Below are 24,883 nucleotides of genomic sequence, written 5' to 3'. Positions count from 1 at the left end.
GGCAGCCATACCTGCACCAGCAGCTGGAGGCTGGCACTTCGAGGGGGGCTGCCTTGGTCATGAGCACTCAGTGTCAGCACATAGTGGGGCCTCTCTGCTCGAATGAGGGGTGCTGCAGTGAGCAATTCCCCCGAGTGAGGGTGCAGAGAGAAGAGCTCTGAGCCAGGACCTAGGGAAAGGCAGAGGAAGGATGAGGGCTAGGGGCCCAGAGCTGGGCAGGCCATGAGGGCATGCTCCTACTCCCTTCTCTATATCTCCATACCAGTTAGTGTGTACAGGATGGTCCCATTCTCCCCCTCATCTGGATCCTTGGCCTGCAGGGTTGTCACCAGTGTTCCTGGAGGCACTCGGTCTGGTACCTGTGGGGACACAACTCACCCACAGTTATTTCCTTCCTGTTCTTAAGACAATCCAGGATTGCGTTCCCCTCATCTGTGGGCAGGCACAGCCCCTTTTCTTAGTCTGTCTTACCCGTACCTACAGCTCTATGGGGAGACCCCCACTTCCTCTCACACTCCTCAAGACAGGGTCCTGCCACTTCACGTACCTGTATAGGGAGGCCCCCGCCAGCAGCTCCTGAAGCCTGCAGGAAGGTGGGGCTGTTGTCATTGAGGTCGAGCACTGCGATGTGCACGGTGCCTGTGGTGCTGCGCGGTGGGCTCCCTGCATCCTGCACCTGCACCAGGAGCTGGTAGCTGCTCTGCTGCTCACGGTCCAGGGTTTGGAGCGTGGTCATTTCTCCTGGGAGTGCAGGATGGAGATCACGTATGAGATATTTAGGGATGCAGAGCCTGAGGCCTGTGGCTAAGAAGCTGGGGTTTAAGAGGTGTGGGATGGAATGCTAGGGCTAAACTCCAGGCTGAGCCCTTGTCCTCATAAGTGGGATCTGGGCCAGGAGTTCACCCAGGGGGACGAAGCTGTGGGGTGTCAGAATTTGGGTCCCAGTGCTCACCAGTCTGGGGGTGAATGAGGAAGGCCTTGCTGTCTTCAGACAACTGTCGCAGGCTGTAGGTCAGATGTCCATTGGGTCCTGAGTCTCGGTCAGTGGCAAAGACTCGGCCCACACTGGTGCCTGGGGGCTGGTTCTCAGCCACAGCCAGGAAGGTGGGATCCTCAGACAGCCGGGGACTGTGGTCGTTCTGGTTGAGGATGCTGACCCTCACAGTGGCTGTGCCTGTCTGCTGCCCCAACTCAGCTTTGGACCCAGACACTGCCATTACCTTCAGTGTGTACAACTCCTGGGCCTCTCGGTCCAGTGCTGCCCGTACCCATAGCCACCCACTCTGTGGCTCCAGACCAAAGGGGCTATTTGCCCCCTCTGCTGCAAGGTGATAGGTGATAGGGCTCCCATCTGGTGCCTGGGCCTGCAGTTGCAGGACCTGAGTTCCAGGGGTGGTGCCTGAGGGCAGGTCCACATGGTAGGTAGGGTTCTCAAATCGGGGAGCCAGCCCATGGGTCCCCAAGTCCTGTACCACCACCCGCAGTCGAAAGTGGCTTATGCGTGGCGGGGAGCCCCCATCCCGGGCCTCCAGCTCCAGCTCATGGGCTGGTCCTCCTGGGGGCCCCAGAGGTTCCATAAGCCTTACATGGCCTGTGGTGGGGTCCACAGTGAAGGCCCCACCACCCCCAGCAAGCAAGGTAAAGGTGACCCGACTGTTAACACCTGAGTCGGGGTCCAGAGCCCGCAGTGTATAGATGGGAGTTCCTGGGGCAGTGTTTGGTGGTAGCAGTACTGTGTCTTCAGGTGCAGGGAAAGCAGGGGAGTTGTCATTCACATCATCTAGCAGCACACGCACCCGAGCTACAGAGAAAGCTGGGGGCACTCCACTGCCTGCTCGAACCTCCAGCTCCAGCACTGGTCCCAGCAGCTCCCGGTCCAGAGGGCGAAGTGTTTGTAACAGCCCTGAGGCCGAGTCTAGGGAGAAGAGTCCCCGGGGATCTCCACCTGATAGGGCGAGGGTCACAGGTGCCAAGCGACCTAGGGAGGAGGAGAGAGGGTCAGGGAAGAGATAGGGGGCACCTACTGAGTTAGGGCCCAGAGTCTGATCCCAAGAAGGGCTGGGCAGTGCCCACACCTATGCCTCTCAACATCTTAGGAGGAGGAGCAGGGGTTGGCAGAGAAGTTGGTTGGCACTGGGGTAATATTCATGTGCCTGGGGATGAAACAGTGTGTCGGCACTGTGCCTCAGGAGGTGTTGAGCATTGGTACTGGAGTGTTTTGTACTGGGGCTGCCTACGGTGTGGTACTACCCTAGGGTACCTTGAGATGGTACTAGAGGGTTATATTGGGATATCTGGGCGTGGCACCAAGTGGGTATAATGTTAAATTATACCTGGAGGGTTGTGTGCCTGGACTATGCCCACACTGGTGCCTGGTGCCACATCCTCTGGCACACAAAAAACATACTGTAGTTGCTCAAATACAGGTGGTGTGGGGGTTCCAGGCACAATGCTGATGTTGACTCGGGCACTGGGTTCTGCTTGCAGGCCACCTCCGTCTTGAGCCCCGATCTCCAGCTGCACCACAGAGTTGACCCGTCTGGCCAAGGGCCAGGCTACTGTCAACAGCCCTGGGAGAAAGGATAGAAACAGAGATATATGAGGAAACAGAATAAGGCTGGCAGTGTTATGGAAGAGGTAGTCAGAACATCATTTAGGCAGGTGGGGAGGGGGCCCTGGGGGAAGGCCCTGGGAATGGGAGGATCCTCACCTGAGTGCTCATCCAAGGCAAAGAGCGGGGGACTATTGCCAGCCAGGATGTGGTAGGAGAGTCGCCCATAGAGCCCCTGGTCGGGGTCATGGGCACGCACCCTCAGCACAGCTGTGCCTGGTGTACTCTGGGCACTCAGACTGGCAGCATACTCCCGTGGATAAAACTGAGGTGGGTTGTCATTCTCGTCTGATACAAACACCTTCACATATACCATGGACTTGAGGCCTCCCTGGTGGAACATGCAGCCATAGGTCAGGTGGGCCTCATCTGACCCTGGTGAGTGCCCTATCCTGATGTCCCAACCTGCCCACGGGCTGCCCACTCACCCCATCCACAGCCGTCACCGTGAAGTCAAAGCTCGAAGGCCCCTGGTCGCGGTCCAGGGTCCGTGTCGTGCACACATCACCACTGTGGGCATCAATGCGGAACGGGGGAGACCCAGAGGCCCCAAGTCCAGCACCCAAGGAATAGGAGAGGAGGCCAAACGGGCCACTGTCTGCATCTGTGGCTGTCACCTGGGAAGAGGGTGGAGTGAGTGATAGTCTATCTTGTTGGCCAGAAAGGCCAGAGTTGTTAGGTGGCAGAGTTAGAAGGAGCAGCTGGTGCCCAGAGTCTCTGGATGGGGAACACACAGAGGGGACTAGTAGGACATAGACCAAAACCCAACCCCAGCCCAGACCTTACCACTTAGGTTCCTGAGAGCCTCTGGTCACAACATTTTTGTCAATGTAACAAATGTAACTTTGTTACATGTGTGTTTCTGTTTAATGACACCTTAGTTACATATTATTGATTCATTAACACTGAATTCACAGCTGACGGCACTATAATTCTGTGGTCTCCAATCCCCGGGCCATGGCCTGTCAGGAACCGGGCCACATATCACTGCCTGAGCTCCGCGCCCTCCACCCCAACCCCAGTCTGTGGAAAAATTGTCTTCCATGAAACCTAGGAACCAGGCCGCAGAGCAGGAGGTGAGAGCCTGGCCAGCAAGTGAAGCTTCGTCTGTATTTACAGCCGCTTCCCATTGCTCACATCACCACCTGAGCTCCGCCTTCCCCCGCTTCCCTGTCCATGGAAAACTGTCTTCCATGAAACCAGTCCCTAGTGCCAAAAAGATTGGGGACTGCTGCTGTAACTCATGCCTGAACGAAGTTTATCTAACGTAGCACTTTCCCTGTAAGGCACATCACAGCCTCCTTGTGCTTAGAAACACTAGATAGCACTTCAGCACTACACTTGGGGACCATTTTAAACAACAAAATCACCAAAACAAAAAAAAAAAGGCACAAAAATGCAAAAAACGTGGCAGTAAATAGACCTCAAAAAGGACACTTGTTTACAATATGAGAGCTGAAACAAGAAGGCAGAACATTGCCTTTTTTAACCTCAGCTGGGAATGAATGTGCATGTTGAGCAACTCAAATTTTTCATCCCTCTGTGCATGTCTAGAAATGACTGCAAAAGTGTTGCAAGTAGCGATTTGGGGGTTACTAATAAATTTTAGAGAGTAAATGAATTCACAAATAATGAGGACCAACTGTATTTACGAAGAAGAATGCTAAGGGCTGTGACCTCGAATTTCAGGTGAATCTAGGAAGTAACATCCTCACCAAGTCTCATAATCACCACCCCAAGCAAAAAACTCACTGATGATGAAATTATTGAAACTGATGTTACAGGTCTGATCTTTATTGACTTTGATCATTACAGAGTAGGATCTGATTAATACTGGGATCTGATCACTATAGGGTCTGCTCTATGGATTTTTGGGTATGGCTCACATACCTTTAGCCTAGGTCAGGGTCAGGTACATAGCAGGTGCTCTAGGCATACTTGTTCATTGAGTAAATGGACTTTGTGATCATCCTGCTTCATAACAAAACCTTCTTTCACACTAAGTTTTATATACTGGGTACACATTAGGCCTGCAATTGTGGGTTAGCAGTGCTGACTGCTACAGCCCCTGACAAAGTGCTCTTTGTGGACATAAGGACCTCAAGGTCATGACATGCTGCAAGAGGAAGCTGGAGAGTTCCCATTTCTTAGCCAGAAAATGTGCTCAGAGAGAAAGCTGGCCAAGGACTTCTAATTGTTGCCCAGGCCCTTGACAGGAGTGATCTGTGTCATTGTTTACCCTCCTGTGAGACACTGAGACCCTGCCATGGCTGAACCCTGGAAACAGCTCCTGTTCCAACTCTTTACTATGGCTGTGGGCCCAGATATCCTAGGAGACAGATGTCGCCCTATATCTATCCCAGTGGGCAGCAGCACAGCTGTAGCACCATCTCCAGAAGCTGTAAAAGACCTTTGCCCTCTGACTCGGCTGCAGGAAGAAAGCAATAAACAGTGGTCAGGGGAAGTTGTCAGGAAGTGACCCCAAAAGGCGCAGGGGCCATATACTGGAAATGACCGAAGCAGAAGTGGATTTCCTGGCCTGTACAGCCCCTGCTCAGAGGTTTCACTGCAAATGCACAGTCTCCATTTCCAGCAGGTTCTCAGCTCAGCTTCTCAGTCTGACCTTTGTTAGCTCCCTCTCTCATGCTGTCCCAAAGCTGTAATAAACCTCACCCCATTCTTCTGGCCCCCACCCCATCCCCATCCCTCACCCTCATCAGATACACTATTTCAAGGAGAAAAAGAAGACTCTTCTCTGTAAACTCTTGAAAATTCCTAGCAGACTCCAAACTTACGGCATTGCCCATCCCAACCTCCTTCCCAGGCATACCTCCTGCTTTGACTTCTTGACACTATTTTTCCTACTTCTCCACCCACTGCTTCGCCATGCCCCCGTCTTCCTCCATCTTCCCTTTTTTGCCTGTTTTTACACATTTTTGTTTCCTGGAATCTCTCCTTGGCCTCTTCTCACTCTACGCACTCTCTTAGGACCTTCTCATTCACTTCTGTGGCTTCAGCTATCATCTATACTTTCACCCGAGGTTACTCCTCCAAGCTCCAAATTTGTATAACCAGATGCCTGCTCAACATCTCCACTTGGATGTCCCACAGATGCCTTAAATCCAACCTGTCCAAAACTAAACTCATGACCATTCCAAACCAGCTCTAATGACTCTTCCATCCACCCAGTTGCTCAAGCCAGAAATCAGTTCTTCCCTTTTCCTCACCTGGTATATCAATCAGCAAGGGACTAAGTAGGTCCTCATTATCTCTCCTATTTTTCTATTCCTCTCCATCACCATTATCGCTATTCTGACTTAGGCCTGAGTTATTGCTCCCCTGAACTATTGTAATTCCCTTCTATAGGTGTCTGAGTCTCCAATCCGTGCTCTACATCAGGGTTTCTCAACCTTGGCAATAGTGACATTTTGGACCAGGTAATTCTTTATTACAGGGGCTGCCATGTCTATAATAGGATGGTTAGCAGCCTCCCGGGCCTCTACTCACTAGATGCCAGTAGCATCTCACCAGTTGTGACATCAGAAATGTCTCTAGACATTGCTAAATGTCCCTTCTGGGGGGCAAAATCGCCCCCAGTTACGAACCATTGCTCTGCATTAACTACCAAAACAAATCTGATCATACTGCTCCTCTACTCAAAAATCCTTAACATTCCCTATAGAAAAAAGCTCAAACTCCCAGGCTTGGCCCCTCACTATCTGGCCTACCTGCAGTCTTGTCTCTCACTCTCCCATCTCCTGTCTTGAACTCCAGAGATATTGAGCCACCTGTGGGCCCTTGAACAAGTCAGGCTCTCACATTCCTCTGTGCATGTCACCTCTGCTTGGAACCCTTCCCCTCTCTGGTCCCCTCATAAATTCTTGCTCATTCTTTAAGTCTCAACTCGAGGGTCCCTTCCTTTGGGAAAACATTCATGCTGCCTATCTATATCTCATATATATTCCCAAATGGAAATTTTCTTATTGCAATAAAACTGTTTCTTTGCACATGAATCTCCCCTCTGGGCTATAAACTCATGAAATTGGGGTAGGGGTGACTCATTCATTACTGTATTCTATGTCTCTAATACAGTGACTGGCACATGGTAGACACTCAATAAATTTACATTGAATAAATCAAATATTAAGACTCCTCACAACAGTTATAAATGCCCAATGGTTGTAACCTAAACATTTGTACTGCCATAATATTCTGAAATTAAAAAAATCTATTATACTTACAGCCAAAAAAAAAAAAAAAAAAAAACAAAAAACCCAGTGGTTATTTTTACCCCTGCTTCCCCATGGTTACTAATAGCAAAAACTCCAGGAAACCACCTGGAGAGTTGCCCTCTTGCTTTAGGCACTAGTGAGGAGGGAAGAAATTTGGAAGCCATGGCCCATCGGTCCTGGCCAAGAACGAGAGTAAACACATGGGAGTGTGGGTGGTGGCAGCTGGATGGCAGCAAGCAGGCACATATCCAGACTCTGGCCAGAAGACAAGGGGTCAGTCAGGCTCAGTACTAGTCTGGAAGTCTAGGCCAACAGGCATCCCCTGAGGAGATGCTCAGGGGTCTGGTGGACTTCAGAGACATAAGGACTTCAAGCCCAGTCTCCCAAGAGAACTCCCTGCCTCTAGTCCTCTCTCCAGCGGACATACTGCACTGTGTAGCCAAAGCAATCTCTCCAAAAGACATTGGATTTGTTTAGAGTCCCTCATTGGCTCCCTATGATTTTTACGATAAAGTCAAACTTGTGACCTGGTCCCTCTCTACTATCTTGTCTCATCTGCCCCCAGCTCCTTCTCATCAGTACAGTTGAGGACAGCCTGAATAAGCAGTCTCCTGCACACATCATGGTGTTTGTTTAGCAGCTCTTTCTGTAGGCCTGGAATCTCTGTCTGTATACCCCGTATTATCCATCTGGCAAAGTTTCATTAGTTCAAGGCCACTCCTCCAGGCTTCCATAGTACTTATATGTTGCCTGCTGCAGCACTATTTACTGGTGTATCTCCCTGTCTAGTCTGGGGCCTGCCCGGGAACAGGACTATCTCCTTTCTTTGTTCTCTGGGCCTAGCACAGTGCCAGGCTTACACTAGGTAAGTAAATTCTTGAATATATTAATGAAGGAATGATCTATCACTTGCTCACTGAACCAATCCATCCTTCACCTCAAAGTCAGTTGGCTAACTTAAAAAAAAAAACACAATCTGATCATGCCCTTCACAGTTCAAAGAAGTTAAGTGAGACCTTCTTTGCTTTCCAAGGAAAGTCCTAACCCCTCAACAGCTTGGTGTCCAAGGATTTCTGCAGTCTGGCCTCAGGCAGCCTCTCATGTTCCCTCCATTTCTCCAGGCCTGATTTACAACCAGTTGGTGTCTCCTTCTGCCAGTTCAGGGCTATTGCCTCTTCCCGAGAGGCCTTCCTGCTCTGGACATCGGGATCTCACTGGATAGTTCTTGTTGTCTCTCATCCTAGTGCCTGTGCCCACGAGTTCCATTAAGGCTCAGCTCCAAGGGCAGGGATGGGGATTTCTTCCAGCACAACCCAGCACTGGACTAGGTGTGAAGGGCTCCATAAATGCTGCATCTTATTTGGGAACAGCAGCCATGTGGGTATGCAGAATCTCCATCTCTGCCCTGCAGAACAGCTTTGGGACTTTACAAAAAGTCTCTTTCATTTCCTGATACCACAGATACTTTTCGTCCAGGCCCAGTCTTAATTCCTTCAACTGCCAACATCATTTGCCTCAGCTCTTGTACCCTGCTTTTTCAACTTCTCATTAACTCTTACCCCTTGCACAGATTTTGGGGCTCACAGGATAGGACTGAACCCTCTGGCATAAGTCACCGTAAACAGATGCACCTGCATGACTTGGTTCCTGCTCTGAGGTCCCCTGTGGCCTTCAAACCCCACAACACTATCCTGCTATGCATGGTGCCTACTCACCTGCAGGAAGCAGGTTTCAGGCTGGGTACCCTCAGGCAGCGAGGCATTGTAGAAAGTCCTCTGGAACTGGGGCTCATTATCATTCACATCTTGCAAGGCCACGCTAACTGTGGCAGATGAGGCTAAAGGGGGCAGGCCCCCATCCGTGGCCACCACAATCAGCTGTGGCTGAGGTTCCAACTCATAGTCCAGCAAGGCAGATGTGGTGATGATGCCTGAGGTAGGGTCAATGGAGAACCAGCGGGTGTGGGTGCCAGGGGCTAGGCTATAGGTGACCTGACCATTGGTGCCTTGGTCAGGATCCCGGGCCGTCACCCGCACCACAAAGCTGCCGGGCAGTGCAACCTCAGGCAAGGGCTCAGGTCGGTAGAGCTGGCGTTCAAAGGCCGGTGCATTGTCATTGACATCAGTGACGTGCAGCACAAAGGCAGCCTCAGCCCGCAGTGGGGGTGAACCTGAGTCTGTGGCTGTAACTCGCAAGTTATAAGCATCCCTCTCCTCCCGATCCAGTCGCCGAGCCACACACACCAAGTAGATAACGCTGTCTTGGGTGCTTAGGGCAAAGTGGCCCTCTCCACCCTCCAGGGACACGTTGACATGGGCAAAGTCACCATCATCTGGGTCTGACACAGAGATGCGAGCAACGAGCTGTCCAGGTGGGGCAGCCTCAGACACTCGGGGGGAGCCATCTGCACTCAGGAAGATGACAGTCATGGAGGGCTGATTGTCATTGGCATCTCGTACATGCACAGTCACAAAGGCTGAGCCCAGCTCAGGGTGAGCCCCACCATCTCGTGCCTGCACCACCAGTTCATGGACCCGCCGTTGTTCAAAGTCCAGTGGCCGCTCCAGCCGCAGCAGCCCTGTGTGTGCATCAATGGAGAAGGGTCCATCACCCTCGCTCTGCCTCCGGTTGATCTCATAAGTTACAGCTCCATTGGCACCAGCATCAGCATCAGATGCAAACACCTGCAAGACAGGACTGCCAGGGGCCAGGCTCTCAGATACCACAGCGTGGTAGCGGCTCTGATTAAAAGCCGGGGCATGGTCATTGATGTCCAGCAGTGTCACGTCCAGCAGTGCCTGGGCCCTCCGTGGGGGTGAACCACCATCATAGGCCTCCAGCTGCAGCATGTAGTGTGAGCGGTTCTCTCGGTCCAGCTCCCCAGCAACTACCAGCTCAGGCACTGGAGCCCCATCTGGACCTGGGCGTGTCTCCAGCCGGAAGGTCTCTCCAGCCCCATCACCAGACAGCGCGTAGCCCTGGGTCCCTAGGTGCCCAGCATCTGCATCACGAGCAGGCTCCAGTGGGTAACGAGTGCCAAGAGCTGTATGTTCGGGTACCTGCAGGGCAGCCTGAGCCTGTGGGAAAGCTGGAGCATGGTCATTGATGTCAGCCACTCGCACCGTAACTTCCACAGTGGCACCATCAGGAGTGACTGCAGTGAAGCGGTAGCGGTCCCGCCGCTCGCGGTCCAAGACACGGGCTGTACGGACAACTCCACTGTGTTCATCGATGGCCAGGTCTGTGCCCACGCCGCTGCCCTCCTGGGCAGAGATGAAGTACATGGGAGGTGCTGCCGTGCCTGCCGGAAGCCCTGCACTGATGTCCCCTATCAGTGTGCCCGCTGGCTGCTCTTCATCAATCTGCAGGTCGAGGCTCCCGGCCTGACCCCAGGCACCTGGTACCCCAGCCCCCAGCAGCAGCAGCAACAGCAGTGGTAGCAGGAGGAGGGGCCTGGGGCTCTTCATGCCAGGACAGGAAGGCGCAATGCCAGGCTCCTTCTGCATGACAGGGGAAATCCAGGTATGGCTTAGGCTCCAGCTCCAGGCCAGGCTCTGGGCCCAGCTTGATCTCAAGCTTTGGATCAGGTCCAACTGGGGCCTTGGCTCCAGCTCACACTTCTTGACCTGGGGAAAAAGCAGAGGGAAACAGGTCATGACAGGGGACGGATCAGCAGTCCAGAGAGTCCGGGATGTTGGTGATGCCAACACTCAGACATGCTTAGTCCCCAGCAGGCCCCCGTGCTGCCTCACACTCATCTTGGTCCCCAGGGATCTTTGCTGCAGGACTCCTCAGGGCCCGCTCCAGTCTTTCCCCTGGCACGTCCCCAACCCATCCCACCCTGAGCCCCTCTCTCAGCAGATTATTCTGCTTCCTATTTTTCAGGTCTGAATGCACACAAACTCCCATCCTTCCTTCTGTAGACTTAAAAATATGGCCAATCCTTTCTCATTTTCTTCTCATCCAGAATTAACACCCACCCCTTGCAGCCTCCATAACCATACACTTGGTAACCTTGCCTGAACTGTCAACATTTTCCTCTCTCCTAGAGCCATCTATCAGTATTAAATATGCTCAAGTCTCTCTTATTTTATATATAGATATATAAAATAAGACAGACTTGGGCACCTACTATGTGGAGGCACTAGGGATACAACAGTGAATGAAGGAAATAGTCCCTGGCTTCCTGGAGCTTACAGTCCAGGAGTTGAACAAGTAATTTCAAGTGTGATAAGGACTGTGAAGGAAAAGTACAGGAAGCAAGGAGGACACATAAGAGAGGCCTAATATAGGTGGGGAATCAGGGAGAGCTTTGCTGAGGAAGTGACGCTCAAGTCGAGATCTAAATCATGATGAGGTGTTAGACAGGCAATGGTGGGCAGAGAAGGAGGATACAGGAAGGAGAGAAGAGTATTTTGGAAGAGTGAGCAGAATGTGGAAAGGCGGAGTCCACTGTCAAGGAGGGGCTGAGAGTGCCTAGACATGCAGTTGCGGGGCACATGTGTAAGGTGTAGTGCTAGGGGCAGAGGGTATGAAATGAGGCAAGGCCTCGTGAGCCATATTGAAGATTTTGACATTATCCTAAGGGAAAATGGAAGCCACTAAAGCATTTCAAAGAAGAGTGCCACTATGTGACCCACATTTTGTGAAGATCACTATTGCTGCCCTTTGGAAAACAAAGAGCAGGCAGATAGGCTGGTTAGGAGGCACTGTCCAAGCAATGACATTGTTTTGTTGGTGACTTGGATGACTGTTAGCAATGAAAATGGTGAGAAGTGGATAGGTCTGCATGGGTGGGGGATTAGGAGGCAGAACACGCTGGGCTTGATGACTGCTTGAAGGCAGGGGACTGAGAAAGTGGGAGAAGTCAAGGATGATGGGTGCATTTCTGGCTAGAACTACCAGCTGGACAAGGTATCTAACTGGCCAAAGAGATAGAGATAGAGAGAGAGAGAGAGAGACAGTGGGAGAGAGAGAGAGAGAGAGAACCAGAGAAGGGTGGTGCCTCTGAGTCTAAGGGGAACCAGGGTTTCAAACATGCTAAAGTTCAAGAAGGAGGATCCTAAAGCCCACCGAGGCCTCTAGTGACTAAATGAGAGCAGAGGCAGTGGAGGGAGGAGCAGAGGCTAAAGATGAGATGTGGTCGCAGGAGGGAAGACGAACATTCAGAAGCTGCCGCCCCCTCTGAAAGTTATTTCACTTCCCCCATTTTCTTACTTCTCACACTCTCCACCCTCTATGCAGGGAGGCTTCCTCTTGTGACATTCCTGTCACGAACCTTCCAATCAACTCCATGTCCTACATCCAGTGGGCACCTTTTTATCTTCCTCTTACTGGATCATTCTGGAACCCTGAAACACTGATCACCGGCCCCTTGAAGTCTACTCCTCTTGGCTTCACACTGTGACCCCGACCTCTTATTTCCATCATGCTTCCCTGCCCACTCCTTCATCTCCTTCTCAAGTTCTTCTTCCTCAACCCACTGCTTCACAATCCATGCTCTTCAGGGCTCAGTCCTGGGCAGCATCTTTCCCCTATCCTCACATTCTACCTGCGTGATCTTATCCACTCCCATGCCTTTACTTCAAATGTATCAATCATTTGTTATGTACCATCTATTTGCTGACAACTTTCCAATCTCCATCTCCAGCCCTGGAGAGCTCTGGAGATGCATGTCCAGCCATATCCTGGACTTCACAATGTATCCCCAACCGTCACCTCAAACTGCTTTTCCTCCTCCATTTCCTTTCCTGTGGACAGCACCACCATTCATCCAGGTGTCTGAGCCAGAAATCCAGAAGCTCTCCTTACTTCCTTGCTCTTCCTCAGTCTTGGTTTCCAATTAGTCATCTAAACCGAAACATTTCAACTAGACACGTCTCAAGTTTTCCCTTTCCTCTCTTTCCACACCACTGCTATCCCGGTACAAGCATTGCCATCTCTCCTCGCAATACCTGCAAGAGCTCCTTACTGGTCCCCCTGCCTTCTGGCTTGGACCCTCTGATCCATCTCCATCTGACCAGAGACTCTGACCACACAACTCTCACCAAACCACTCCTGATGAAAGGCTTCCACTTGTTTCCCATTCCTGACAGCAGAAAACAGCTATCCCTCCACAAAAAAGCAATGCAGATACACAATCACACAAAGTTGTGTCTGCAGTTTCAAGGAGTTCATGGACACTAGGTAGAGAACTTCTGACCTACAAGATAAAGTCCAGCTTCTTTAATGTGTCTTAGTGATCTGAGCCCTGCCAACCTATACACGTCACCCACCTTTACTTTCTCCCACCACACCTGGCATTCCAAAATGAAATCTATTTCCATGCTACTTCCCAATTCCTTGCCTTGTATGTGCTATTCTCCTGTCCTGAGATGTCTTCTAAAAATCCTCTCCGTGTGGCCATCTCCTACTCAAATTTCAAGATACAGTTCAAATGTCCTGTCTTCTGTGGAATCTTCTCGGACATATTGTAGAGCTCTCCTATTGTACATTCTACTGGGCTCCCACTGCTTTTGGTAAATGCTGACAATAAACTGCACAGCAGTCCTGATTTATTCAAGTGCCTGCCCCCTGCACGGGACTGGGGGCTCCTTGAGGTGTAGTGACAGTTCTTAGTCTCTGATTCTCCAGCATTTAGTAGAAGGTGTAGTGTGAGCAGGCAATCAGTGCTGAATGAATGGTCAGAGCCTTGTGCTTCCACACCACCATAATAACATACTCACAGGGAAACATCCACGGTCGTGCCAACCCAGACAACATACACAAATACATGTGAGCCTATGATCCTGAGGCACCATATTCAGTCCTGTGGCTACACAAGTGTGTCCTTGGGTCTACTGTAGGACTTCCCGTCCTCCAAAGGAAGGTGGGTTTCTAACTGCCCCCCCCAACTTTCATTTCCCACCTACCTTCCTCTCTCCTATCTATGTGAGGCAATAAAAAGAACAGGAGCTTTGGAGTTTGGGCTGGGTTTGAGTCCCAGTCTAGGCATTATGTTCTCCCAATCTGTAAGATGGCCATGGTAACACCCACTCTGTGCAGTTTTTTAAAATCAGAGACAATGTAAGGAAGGAGCACAGAGCTGGGTATTTGGTAGACTCTCTTTCATTAATTCAACACAATCCCCTAATGTGCCCCCTCTGTGCCTTCATCCAAGCTTCAGAATTCTGGGGTTCTTTGTGTGCACTAGGATCCCTCTCCCCAGGGGTCAAGTCTGAGGAGCCCATGGAGCTGCCATATGGAATAACAGGTCAGAGGACTTCAGAGCAAGTAGGTCAGGATGAACCCAGGCCTGACTCAAAGAGGAGGAAGATGAGTGTACAGGAATGGTCCCAGGGCCCAGATCAGGGATCTAGGTCCAGAGACTGGGTTAGGGGTTTAATCAGTTAGTGGAAAGAAAGCAGTCATGGTTCGGAGGGACAGAATAAACAATGAAGTCAATATACTTATCACATTGTGTATCATAATATCTGTCTCCCTATCTATTTAGCTGTTCGAGGGCCAAGACTGTATTTTATTCACCTTTGTGTGTAGCATGGAGCATGGCACATAGTATCCGATTAATAAATTTTCTGAATGAAGGGATCTTTGAATGGTATGAGCTAAATCTCAGGTGAATGATCAGCCTTGAAGAGGAGGGATTCAGGCCCAGGCAGATGCCTTGTGTGACAGTGACCCCTTCTCCCAACCTCTGTAGACCCCCAGGCCTTCCTCATCAGCCAGACTGGGTCCTTGTCCAGTGCAAACTCCCCCAGTACACTCTCACAGTAGACACACACAAGTTCACACTCCCAAAGTCACAACTGACACACTGCCTGGCACTCTTTCTCTCTCACACTGCCAAGGCTCACCCAGATACATTCTCATGCAGACTCACATGCACACGGGCTCATTCAACACACACACTCACACACACACACACAGAGGCTTACATTAACATATACACAACCAGCCCCTCCTCACATATATGCAGCAGCTCATCTTCACGCACACAGGTGGGCCTATTCACTCCCATGGAACCCACCCACCCACACGTATGCAGACACACACACACACACACACACACAGACACATACACACAGAAGAACACTTTCTCATGACCCTCACACAGAGAGGCACATTCACACCCCCAGGTTCCCCCCACATATACGCAGTACACCCATGCCCACAGGCAAGACCACTGTCACACATGCACAGACTGACAAGGCAGGCGCACACACACTTGCAGACCCACCCACACACAGGCATACTCTCACACGTGCTGCTGGGGCACTCGTGGTCAGCTCTGCGGCTGCAGCTGTGACCTCCAGGTCCCTGGGGCCTCTGTCTGGACTGTGCCTCATCACTTCCTGCTCCAGGGCTTCCAGTTCCAAACTCGAACTCCAGACTCTCTCCCGAGACTGTCTCATCCTCTCTCCAGCTCTGCTCTCTGCACCATCTCCTCCCATCTGTCCGGTGTTTCTCACTGCCTCTTCCCTGAGACCTGCTCCCCCTCCTGGCTCTTGTCTCTTTCCCTCTCCAGGTCTGTTCCATCCCTTCCCCTAGACCTGGCCTGCCCCCTCCATCTTGTCTTTTTCCCCAATCTGTCCTGCCTCCTGCCTGGATCTGTCTTCTTTCTTCCCCCAGGTCCGTCACAGCCGTTTTCCCATCCAGTTCTACCTTGCTATGTGCCCTCACTCTATCCCCATCCTGTTACTCGGTCCTCTGACTCCATCCTGCTCTCCCCCTCCAACCCCACATCTGGGCCTCTGGAACCACAGCTGGTTCTCATTAGGAGGGGGAGGGGCAAGACTGTTCATTGGGGCCTGAAACGTGATGTCAATTCCCCCTCCCTAACTAACAGATCCCCCCTCCCACCCCTAGCCTGTGCATCCATAAGACCTGGGAGCAAGGGAGAAAATGGGAGAGGAAAGAGAGGTGGGAGCAGGGGAACCACAAGGCAAAGGGGTACTCCAGGAGGAAGTAGAGGAGTGGCCCAAGGCACAGAAGGGGAAGCAGGCTGGGGGAGCTGGCATCACCCAGGCCTCCGCCTTCCACTTCCTGTCCCAGGGCCAGGGAGGGGCAGGGACCAGAAAGACAACAAGGATGAGGAGGGGGGCTATGAAAGGCAGATGGGCTAGAAGATGAAGAAGAGGGCAGCCTCAGTGAGCAAAGAGGATACATGGCCATGCATCAGGGAAAGAGGAAGAGAGGCAAGGTTCTGGTGGTTCTGGTGGTGGGGGGCGGGGGGGTGGGGTGAGAGGGAGCAAGACTGAGGGAGAGTGACTGTATACAGAAGAGGAAAGCATGAGTGGGGCTAATTCAGAAAGGGGAGGTGAGTTAGACAGGCACAGCCAGACCCAGAGAGGCTGGGGCAGTGGGCGGGAGAGGCAGGAGCTGAGCTGCAGGGAGGTGGGGAGGGAGGAGAACAGGCGTGAGGAGGAGGCTGACAGACTAGCTTCCCTGGATATCCCTGGGGCAACCACTGGACAGTGGCCAGGGCGCTGCCCTGTCCCTCTGAGGACTGGTTCCCAGGAGGCACTCCAGGGAGAAGCTGAGGACAGATGTGAGCAGAAGCAGCAGAGGAAAAGCTTATTTTCTGAGCTTTTACAGCATACTGGGCCCTGTGCCAGGCAATTCACAGACAGCATCTCATTTAATCACCATAACAACCCTGTGAGGAAAGAATCCCAGCTTCCATTTTCAAATGAGGAAATTGAGGCTCAGAGTGAAACAATTTTCCTGAGTTAACACAGATTCTAAGTCCACGGAGTGCAGGACCATGTACTCTATGTTGCCTGAGATTCAGGGAGAAGGGACAGACAAAGAGGAAGAAATTACAGGGAAGCTGAGAGGGAAGAGTCTTGGCAGGATAACGGAGGCCTGAAGAAGGAAGAGAACCTGTGGGAGGAGGGAGGCCAGGTACAGGTGTCTGTAAGAGTCCAGGTTAGTAGCAGTGGAGCTTGAGGACACAGGAATGAAAGATGTGAGGAAGTGAAGGTGACAAGGCTTGGCCACTGACTCTACAGGAAGGTGAGGGAATAGAAGGACTCTAGGCTCTAGGCTGCTTCCCAGGGTTCTGGCCTGCTTACTAAGGTAGCACCATTACTATACTGCAGAGGAAAAGCCATTTTCAGGTGCCTGTTGGGATTCCCACATGGAGATATCCAGGCACAGTTGCATTTGCAGGCCTGGAGCTTAGCAGAGAGGCCTGGGTTACAGATATGGATTTGGACAAATCATGGGGTAACTGAAAGCCACGGGCATGAAGACCTGCATCAGAGAGGATGTAAAGAGCGAGAAGAGAGCCTAGGACAGAACTTTGGGGACCTGTCACATGTAAGAGGCAGGCTGAAGACAGCTTTATTCTTCCTAGAGGAGTATCACAGAAGTTAAGGCAGGAAGCACTTCAAAAGGAGGGAGGAATTGATAACGTCTAATGCTGCAGAGTTCAAGTAGGATAAGGGCTGAGAAGTGGCCATTGAATTTAGCAGTAAAGAGGTCACTAGTGATCTCGGAGACAATTGTGTCAGGAGAGTGTTAAGGGTGCAAGCCTCCTGCAGTAGGAAATGAGAGAGACTGAATTGACAAACAGCTAGCCATAGACATCAGCATAGATTCATTCATCAATACATGCCTACTGCATTCTCAGAATAGGGAGATAATTTATCAAAGCAAGGCAGGACAGGATAGTGGTTAAGACCAGGATTCCAGGGCCAAACCAACTGGATTTGATTTCCAGCTTCACACTTACTAGCTGGGTGACCTTAGCAAGCCCCTTAATTTCTCAGTGCTTCCATTTCTTCATATATAAATAGGGACAATAATAATACCTACTACATTGTATTAGGCAGGAAGAACAGTGTCTGGTACATAGTAAGACTTGGTATGTATGCAAGCATAAGCTTACAGTGGTTAAGAAGACAGGCTCTGCTGCCAGACTGGAGTTCAAATCCTGACTCTACCACTTACAGCATAACCCTGGGCAAGTTATTTAATCATTCTAAGCCTTAGTTTCCTCTTCTTTAATATGGAGATCAAAGCGCCTACCTTAAATGGTTGATACAAGAGTTAAATAAAATAATGTTCATGAAAAACTTAGCACAGTGTCTGGCACACAGTGAAAGCTCAATAAATGTTAACTGCTGCTGTTGTGTGTCACACACACACAATAACCCTGGGATAAGCATTATTTTACAGATAAGGAAACTGAGCTCAGATAAGGTAGCAGAGAGACATGTAGAATGATCTAGAATGCAGTCTAATGGATCCCAAAGCTAGTACTTTCTGTTAGACCACATTGCTTCTCTGGTGGAGGACTTGGAATGCCCAGATAAAGGATCATATAACTGGCCAGTCAACACGACAGGGAAGGAATATGATCGAAGTTCTGCTTTAAGAGAATACATTTGCCAGTGTGCACAGGGTCGGTTAGAGGAGAAGATCAACTTGGCAATTGCCAGTCCAGGTAGAAGGTCAGATGAGCAAGGGGACAGGTGGTGAGAGAGGGAAGCACCATGGGGGATGCTTGGAGGCCTCCAGGAAACAAAGAAAACACTGGGGAGACGTGGGGAGGTCTTAGGGCATGCATGTGAAGTAATTCACTGACAAATCTATTATACAACAAATACTGACTGAAGACCTACCACATGCCAAATACCATGCTGTGCACTAGAGATAGAGCAGTGATATGGACAGATCAAATCCCTGCCTTCGTGATGTTCACAAGTAGGGAGACTAGGGCAGGGATGGGCAGGGCGGGTGAGGGACCTGGGGGTGGGGTGAGCATCAAGGGCTTGGTCCTAAAGTCTGATCCTGGCAATTGGAGTCCAGACTACAGAGGAGGCCAGTGAGGCTGGAGCTAGCAGGAAAATTGGAGACGCAGCAACCCACAGATGTTGAGAAGGAAGAACAAGTTGGGAGGTGGGAAGTTGAGAGGTAGAAGAGTGCAGTAGAGGGACTGAGATGTTAGAGGTAAAATTAACCAGGTTAACAGTTGAACAATAAATAGTTTTCTTTCTGAATCCTCAAAACTACTCTCTTAAGGAGATACTGTTACCCCCATTTTCACCTGACAGAAGGGGAGCTCAAAGAAGCTAAGTTGCTTGGCTGGAAGGTTTCAGGTATAACTACCCCACCATCTTTTCTTCCCTTTTCTCCTTTCCTTCTTCCTTTCTCACCAGCCATATGGGAGGTGTGTTCTAGGCTCTGAGAGATAGCAAACTTCCTCCATCCAGCAGCTTAGAGAAACAGAAACAAGGACATTCCAGTGTGCTAAGTGAGCAGAGAAGTACCTAGGGTTTTCAGGTGGACCACCCTATCACCAGGGGACACAGGGAACTGGAAGGCCCTCCCAAGTGGCAGTGGTTGAAAATGCTTTGGTGTTAGAAGGTTACCCAGGGAACATGGACAGGGTAGGTAAAGGAAGGGGCAGCAACAGGAAGCTGGGAAGAAGCTGGGAGCCAACGGCATGAAGCCCCAGGAGGGCCTTTTGCTAGCAGGTACCAGGGCATCAAAGAGGAGAGAGTCCACTGACAGGAAAGAGAGGGAAGTGGAGGACGACACAAGAATCAGGAAACTTAATATGTGGAGGAGAAGGGGCCAGGATGCCAGGAGTTGGAGGGCTCAGAGTGGGTGTGTTGGCAGGGGGAGGAAACCTTAGAAGGAGGAGCAGCCTAGGGCCCCTCCAGGAAAGGGGTCTGGTAGAGAGGAGGGGATGATCAGGCACTGTAGTCCCTTCAGCCTGATGGCAAGTCACAGGCCCACATATTCCATTCCTTCCAAGAACCTCCATAGACACCTGGCCCAGTGGATTTGGGTCTGCAAACTTCTGGTGTTCCTTAAATATTTGCTAACTGAATGAAAGATAAAGTACAGAGAATGGTGAGGAAGAGGATCCAGGAAAAGAGAAGCCTGCATGAAAGAAAGAGAGCATGGGGGGAGAGGAAGGATCAGTTGTAGGTGAGGGGTGTGGAAACATCCCCAGTGGAGTAAGTAGGTTGTGTAAAAATGTCTCAATCAGATAAGCAGCTGAGGCCAGGTGTCAGTCTTCTGAAGAGCATATGAAGGTGAGGTACCTTATGTATTCAGTCATTTGTTCATTGCCAAGCAACTGTGTGGGACCTTGAGATACAAAGATGAATAATGTGCATTCTTGCCAGCAAAGAAGTCCCAGCCTGGTTGGGGAGACAGAACAGGGAATGGGCAGTGACAACAGGGAAACAAGAGGCCCTCAAGCCTGCCTGCTGGAGTCAGAAAGGCAGCATTTGAGACTAGATCTGAGGATGGGAAGGATAAGCATGGAGAAGAAGGGAGTAAAGGGCCTTTCAGGCAGACAGAGCTGGATGTGCAAAGGGCCAGAAACATGGAAGAATGTAGTGTCTTTGGGGAACTGCACGGAATTCAATGTGGCTGGAACTCCCAATGTGAGCAGGCTAGGAAAATGGGACAGCCGATGAGGCTTGGAGGTTTGGAGAAGTCAGATTGTGATCTCATAAGCTTCATTAAAAAGTAGAGATTTTGTTCAAGGAAAATGAAAAGACACTGAAGAATGCTTAGCAGGGAGTGATAGGGCTGGATTTACATTTGAGGAAGGTCCCTCTTACTGCAATGAGAAGAATAGACTGGATGGGGAAGAGAAGTGCAGAGAGAAAAGTTAGGAGGCTCTTGCAAAAATTCATGTGAAAAGATGGTGAGGTTAGGGCAACAGCAGAGGTGATGGAGAAGAAGGGATGGGGTATCAGAGATTGATGGTAAGGAGGTAGAAACAAAGAGTCCAAGGATTTTCTGGATTATGGGATATGTGGAGAAAGGAGTGGTTACAGTTAATTTCTGGGTTTCCAGCTTGCAAACTGAGTGGGAATGGTCATTTGGGGGAGGAAGGAATGATGAGTTCAGTATGCACATGTTAAGGGACCTGTGCACATGTAAGGGGCTATACAGTAAAAATCAGGTACATAGCAGATATGCAAGTCTAGAGCGCAGAAGAGAGAGATTTGAGAGTTAGCAGCCTATAGATGATAATTAAAGCTCTGGAAATGAATGAGATGGGGTGTATACAGTGAGATGATAAGAAGGTCCAAGCCAGAACCCTAAGGAACAGTGACATTTAGGAGATATGCAAAGGCTTCCTCAAAACAGACTGAGACTGAACAGCCAGGAGAAGCTCTGGGAGAGAGATGCATGAATCCCACCATACTGTAATCATTCACTTATTTGCCTGTCTCTCCCCACTAAAGTGTAAACTCCTTGAGGGCAGCAACAGGGTCTTCCATCACTGTATTCCCATCACTTCGCAGTGTGGCTAGCACATGAGTGCTCATTAAATGTTGATAGAATAAAATGGTGGCTCAGAAACTAAACGAGGAGAACAATTCAAAAAGAAAAGGAAGGTCAACAATGTCAGCTCCTGCTAAGAGGTCAGGCAGTTGAGGACTGTTGGAAAAGATCTCCCAGATTTGGCAAGAGAGAGGTCACTTTCTCCTAGGGAGAACAGTTACATTGGAAGGGCAGGCCTAAATGGAAAGTGAGGAAGGGGAAAGCAGCTATATACAGAAGACTCTTTCACAAAATGTGGCACTGAAACAAAGTGAGAAAGCCTCTTACCCAATGGGGTGTTACAGAGTTAAGGAAGGACAGGAGAGATTGGAGGATCTTCACATACTCCCAGGAGGAATGAGAGCGAGAAAGAAACCAGAGACATCGGAAAGACATAGAATAATCGGTTGTGTGAGGCACCTGTGGAGGAGGGAGAGGATGGGATTCACAAAGCAGGCGTGGAAGATTGGCCTTAAAGAGAAGAGATACCTCTTCATTATTGTAGGAGGGAAGGAGAAAAGATTGAAGAGGATGCAGATAAAATCTGAGGGAGGAGGCAGCAATCTGAGGGAATCCAAATCGGGTGGCTTCAATATCCTCAGTGAGACAGAAGACCAGGTTGTCTACTCTTAATTGCTCCCTCTCCTTCAACCTCCACATCCATTTGGTCACTGAGCCCTGCTGATTCCACTGTCTAAAGAGCGCCTGAAACCAACCACTTCTTTTCTCCTGACACTACTTTAGTTCAGGCCAGCATTACCTCCTCTTGGATTCTTGCAACAGCCAACTGTTGTCCTTCTTCCCAGGCTCCTCCTTCAGTCTCCACATGGCTGTCAGAGTGCTTTTTCTAAAACAGATCTGATCATATCACTCCAAAGCTTCAAATGATTTGATAATCTCCATTATTCTTGGATTTCTTCATGTGGCCTCCTAGACCCTGCATGACCTAAAGCTCCATCTACCTCTCCCATAGACTCTCTCCCTCTCCCCATCTCGTGCTATTCACTGAACTGCTTTATCCCTCACACACAATATTTTCTTTCATGTGGGCTTTCACACGCTGCTCCCATGGCTTGGAATATTCTCCAGCGACTCTATCAAGTTTAAGCTTAAATGCTACTTCCTCCAGAAATCTTCTTTTGACCTCCCTAAACTGGCTTAGGTTTCCCTGCGGTGTGCTGCTATGTTACAACACTCACCCCATAGACTGTAAGCTCCAAGAGGGCAAGGACCATGTACATTTTGTTCACCCATGTAATGCCAATTCATACCACAATACCTGGCAGAATTGGTGCTTAGTATGTGTTTGTTGAATGAATGAACCGGTGGATTGACTAATCAATCTACTGAAAACAATAGGATGAGGGATGTGGGATAATGAGTGTGAAGAAAATAGAAACAATTTCATCTATTTATTTATTTATGGAGGGGCCAGTTCAGGGTGGAATTTTTAGAAGCATGAATTTATAGAAGTGTCACTTGGTATGGTTGAGAAATCATTCTAGCTAGGGTTAGGAATTTGCAGGATGGGTGGGCTCAAGGACAATGGAACAGAGTGTCCAAGGAGCGGCTAAAGGGATAGTCCTTGGCATATGAGCTGGAAAACAAAGAGGTCAAGGGCAAAAGGTCATTATGAAGTTAAAGAGTATAATGGGAGCATGGACATCTGCAAGCTGGACGGATATAGGAGGCTGTGGGCAGGGAGTGGAAGGCAAGAGGTTAGAATTTTAGGGATGGAACAGTTATACAGAGAGATTGTGGGAGGGAAGAAGAAAGTAACAGGAGCTAAGGAGATCAAGAAACAGTGAGGCTGGGGTGTTGGAGGGACACTTACAACATGGCATGTAAGCAGATACGGGGAGGGGAAGACTATCCAGGTCTCAGAATTTTCAAGGAACAAGAGGGTGAGCCTGGGAGGTCCATGGATGAGAAATGGTAATGGTGTGAGCATTACAAATTAAGCGTTATTTAGCAGTTGGGACAGCTCTCCCTGTGGTGTGCAGGTCACCCATGACTGTCTCCTACGGGTTGCACAAGTGGCTGTGTGGTAAGGGACACTGTGATACAGCCTCTTGTTAGTGCCAGGCCTCTGGGACACCTGCTATGTATGGGCAGCTCCAGTGAAGTAAACCTATATGATGTACTGACAGTGTTTCCAATAGATGTGGATTGCTGTGACAGTGTCTCCTGAGAGGTGTTGGTGTATGTCTCAGCTGACACAGCATCTTGTGAGGGTGTGTGTTATCAGTGACAGTGTCTCTGGAGAGGTGTTGGCAGTAACAGTGTCTCCCATGGTATGTGTTGGCCTTGAAAATGATCCTGCGGCAATGTGCTGGTTGCAACATTTCTGCTGTGGGTGTGTGTTGTCACGAGAATAGTTTCTGTAGGTGTGTGTTGGCTTGACAGAGTTGACTGTGGGTGTGTGTTAGTTCTGACAGTGCTTCCTGGGGCTGTGTGATGGCTGTGAGGGTATCTCTTGAGGATGTGTGTTGCCTGGACTGTGTCCCTTGTGGGTTGAGTAGGGCTATGTCTATGTCCCCTGTGGGTATTTGAGAAGTTGACATAAGCGACAATATTTTTCTGGCCTATGACCTTGTGGCTGCAGGCCCAGCCCACGCCACACTGTGTTCATTGTGCTTTTAGATCTCTCTCTCCCCACCCACTCCACGTGGGACCCAGGCCTGGGGTGACCTCCCTCTGTCCCCTGCACAGGATTCTGATCTAGGCATCTTGGACACAAACTCCCAGTTGCTCGGCACTGGTTCCCTCTTAGAACACCGGTCTGGGTGACCCACCTCAACTTCAGGCTAAGCCTGTCTCTCCTCTGCTTGTCTTTACTTCTCCCCGCTCTGTTTCTTTGTCTCTGTCTCAGTTTGTCTCTGTCACACACCCATCCTCCACATTCTGACACATGCCTCCCACAGAGCCCGGCAACACACGCGCGGGCACACACACACACACACACACACCCTCACAGGGGCTCGCTTACCATGACACACACTCGTTCTGACCCACACACCCTCTAAGTGACATGCACATGCACACTCGGTCCGAGAGATACACAGACACACAACCTCCCGGTGCATGCACACACGGCCCAAGAGACACACAGAGACACACAACCAGCCGGTGAAACGCACTGACTCACACTCAGACGGGAGTAGCACACACACAACCCTGCCCGCACCCCACACCCCGGGCACACTCTCACGCCGCCACATACCCCGACTCGATGACACGCGCACACAAAGACCCCCAGGCCCTGCCCCCACGCTCACGTTCACGCTCGCCCTCGTCCCGAAGGCCCAGGCCCCCCCTCCCCCATTGTCTCCGGCTCAGAACAAAGCCCCCGGCTCCGCCGCCGCCGCCGCAGCCCGGGGGAGGCCGGCGGGCCAGGCGGGCGCGGCCCGACGGGCCGGCGGGAGCGGACACTGACCTCTGCGCTGCGCGGGTTCCTTCGCCCGGTGCTGGGGCGCAGTCCGGCGGCGGTCAGCCCCCTGGGCAGCGCCCGCACGCCCGGGGCCTGGGGCCGCGCATCGTCCGCCGCTGCTGTCTCCCGGGCTCGCGATCCACTTCGGGCAGCCGGCCGTCGGTCCGCGAGCCCTTGGCCGTCGATCGGTCCGTCTGCCGCCGCCGCCGGGGCGCCGCCTCCTCCACAGCCACCCCGCGGAGGATGCGAGCTTCGCCGCCGCTGCCCCGCGCCCCCTCCCCTTCCCTGCCGTCCCCTCCTTTCCCGTCCCCT

General features: G+C 50.8%; 1 protein-coding gene across 1 annotated transcript in view; it reads right to left on the bottom strand.

The window, feature by feature from the left end:
- Positions 1-24,643, bottom strand: part of DCHS1 (dachsous cadherin-related 1) — a 34,705-nt gene extending 10,062 nt beyond the window's left edge. Inside the window, exons 1-9 of the mRNA XM_012654436.1 lie at positions 24,578-24,643; positions 8,559-10,469; positions 3,040-3,228; positions 2,711-2,942; positions 2,334-2,570; positions 953-1,978; positions 548-741; positions 263-359; positions 12-169 (exon numbers count right to left, since the gene is read on the bottom strand). Of these exons, the coding sequence (XP_012509890.1) occupies positions 12-169; positions 263-359; positions 548-741; positions 953-1,978; positions 2,334-2,570; positions 2,711-2,942; positions 3,040-3,228; positions 8,559-10,349 (3,924 nt within the window). The 5' untranslated portion in view covers positions 10,350-10,469; positions 24,578-24,643. The remainder of the gene's footprint in view (positions 1-11; positions 170-262; positions 360-547; positions 742-952; positions 1,979-2,333; positions 2,571-2,710; positions 2,943-3,039; positions 3,229-8,558; positions 10,470-24,577) is intronic.
- Positions 24,644-24,883: the final 240 nt, after the last annotated feature.

The sequence above is a fragment of the Propithecus coquereli genome, unplaced genomic scaffold, assembly GCF_000956105.1.
Source record: "Propithecus coquereli isolate 6110/MARCELLA unplaced genomic scaffold, Pcoq_1.0 Scaffold44, whole genome shotgun sequence".
Lineage (NCBI taxonomy): Eukaryota > Metazoa > Chordata > Mammalia > Primates > Indriidae > Propithecus > Propithecus coquereli.
This window is presented reverse-complemented; position numbering and strand designations above follow the sequence as displayed.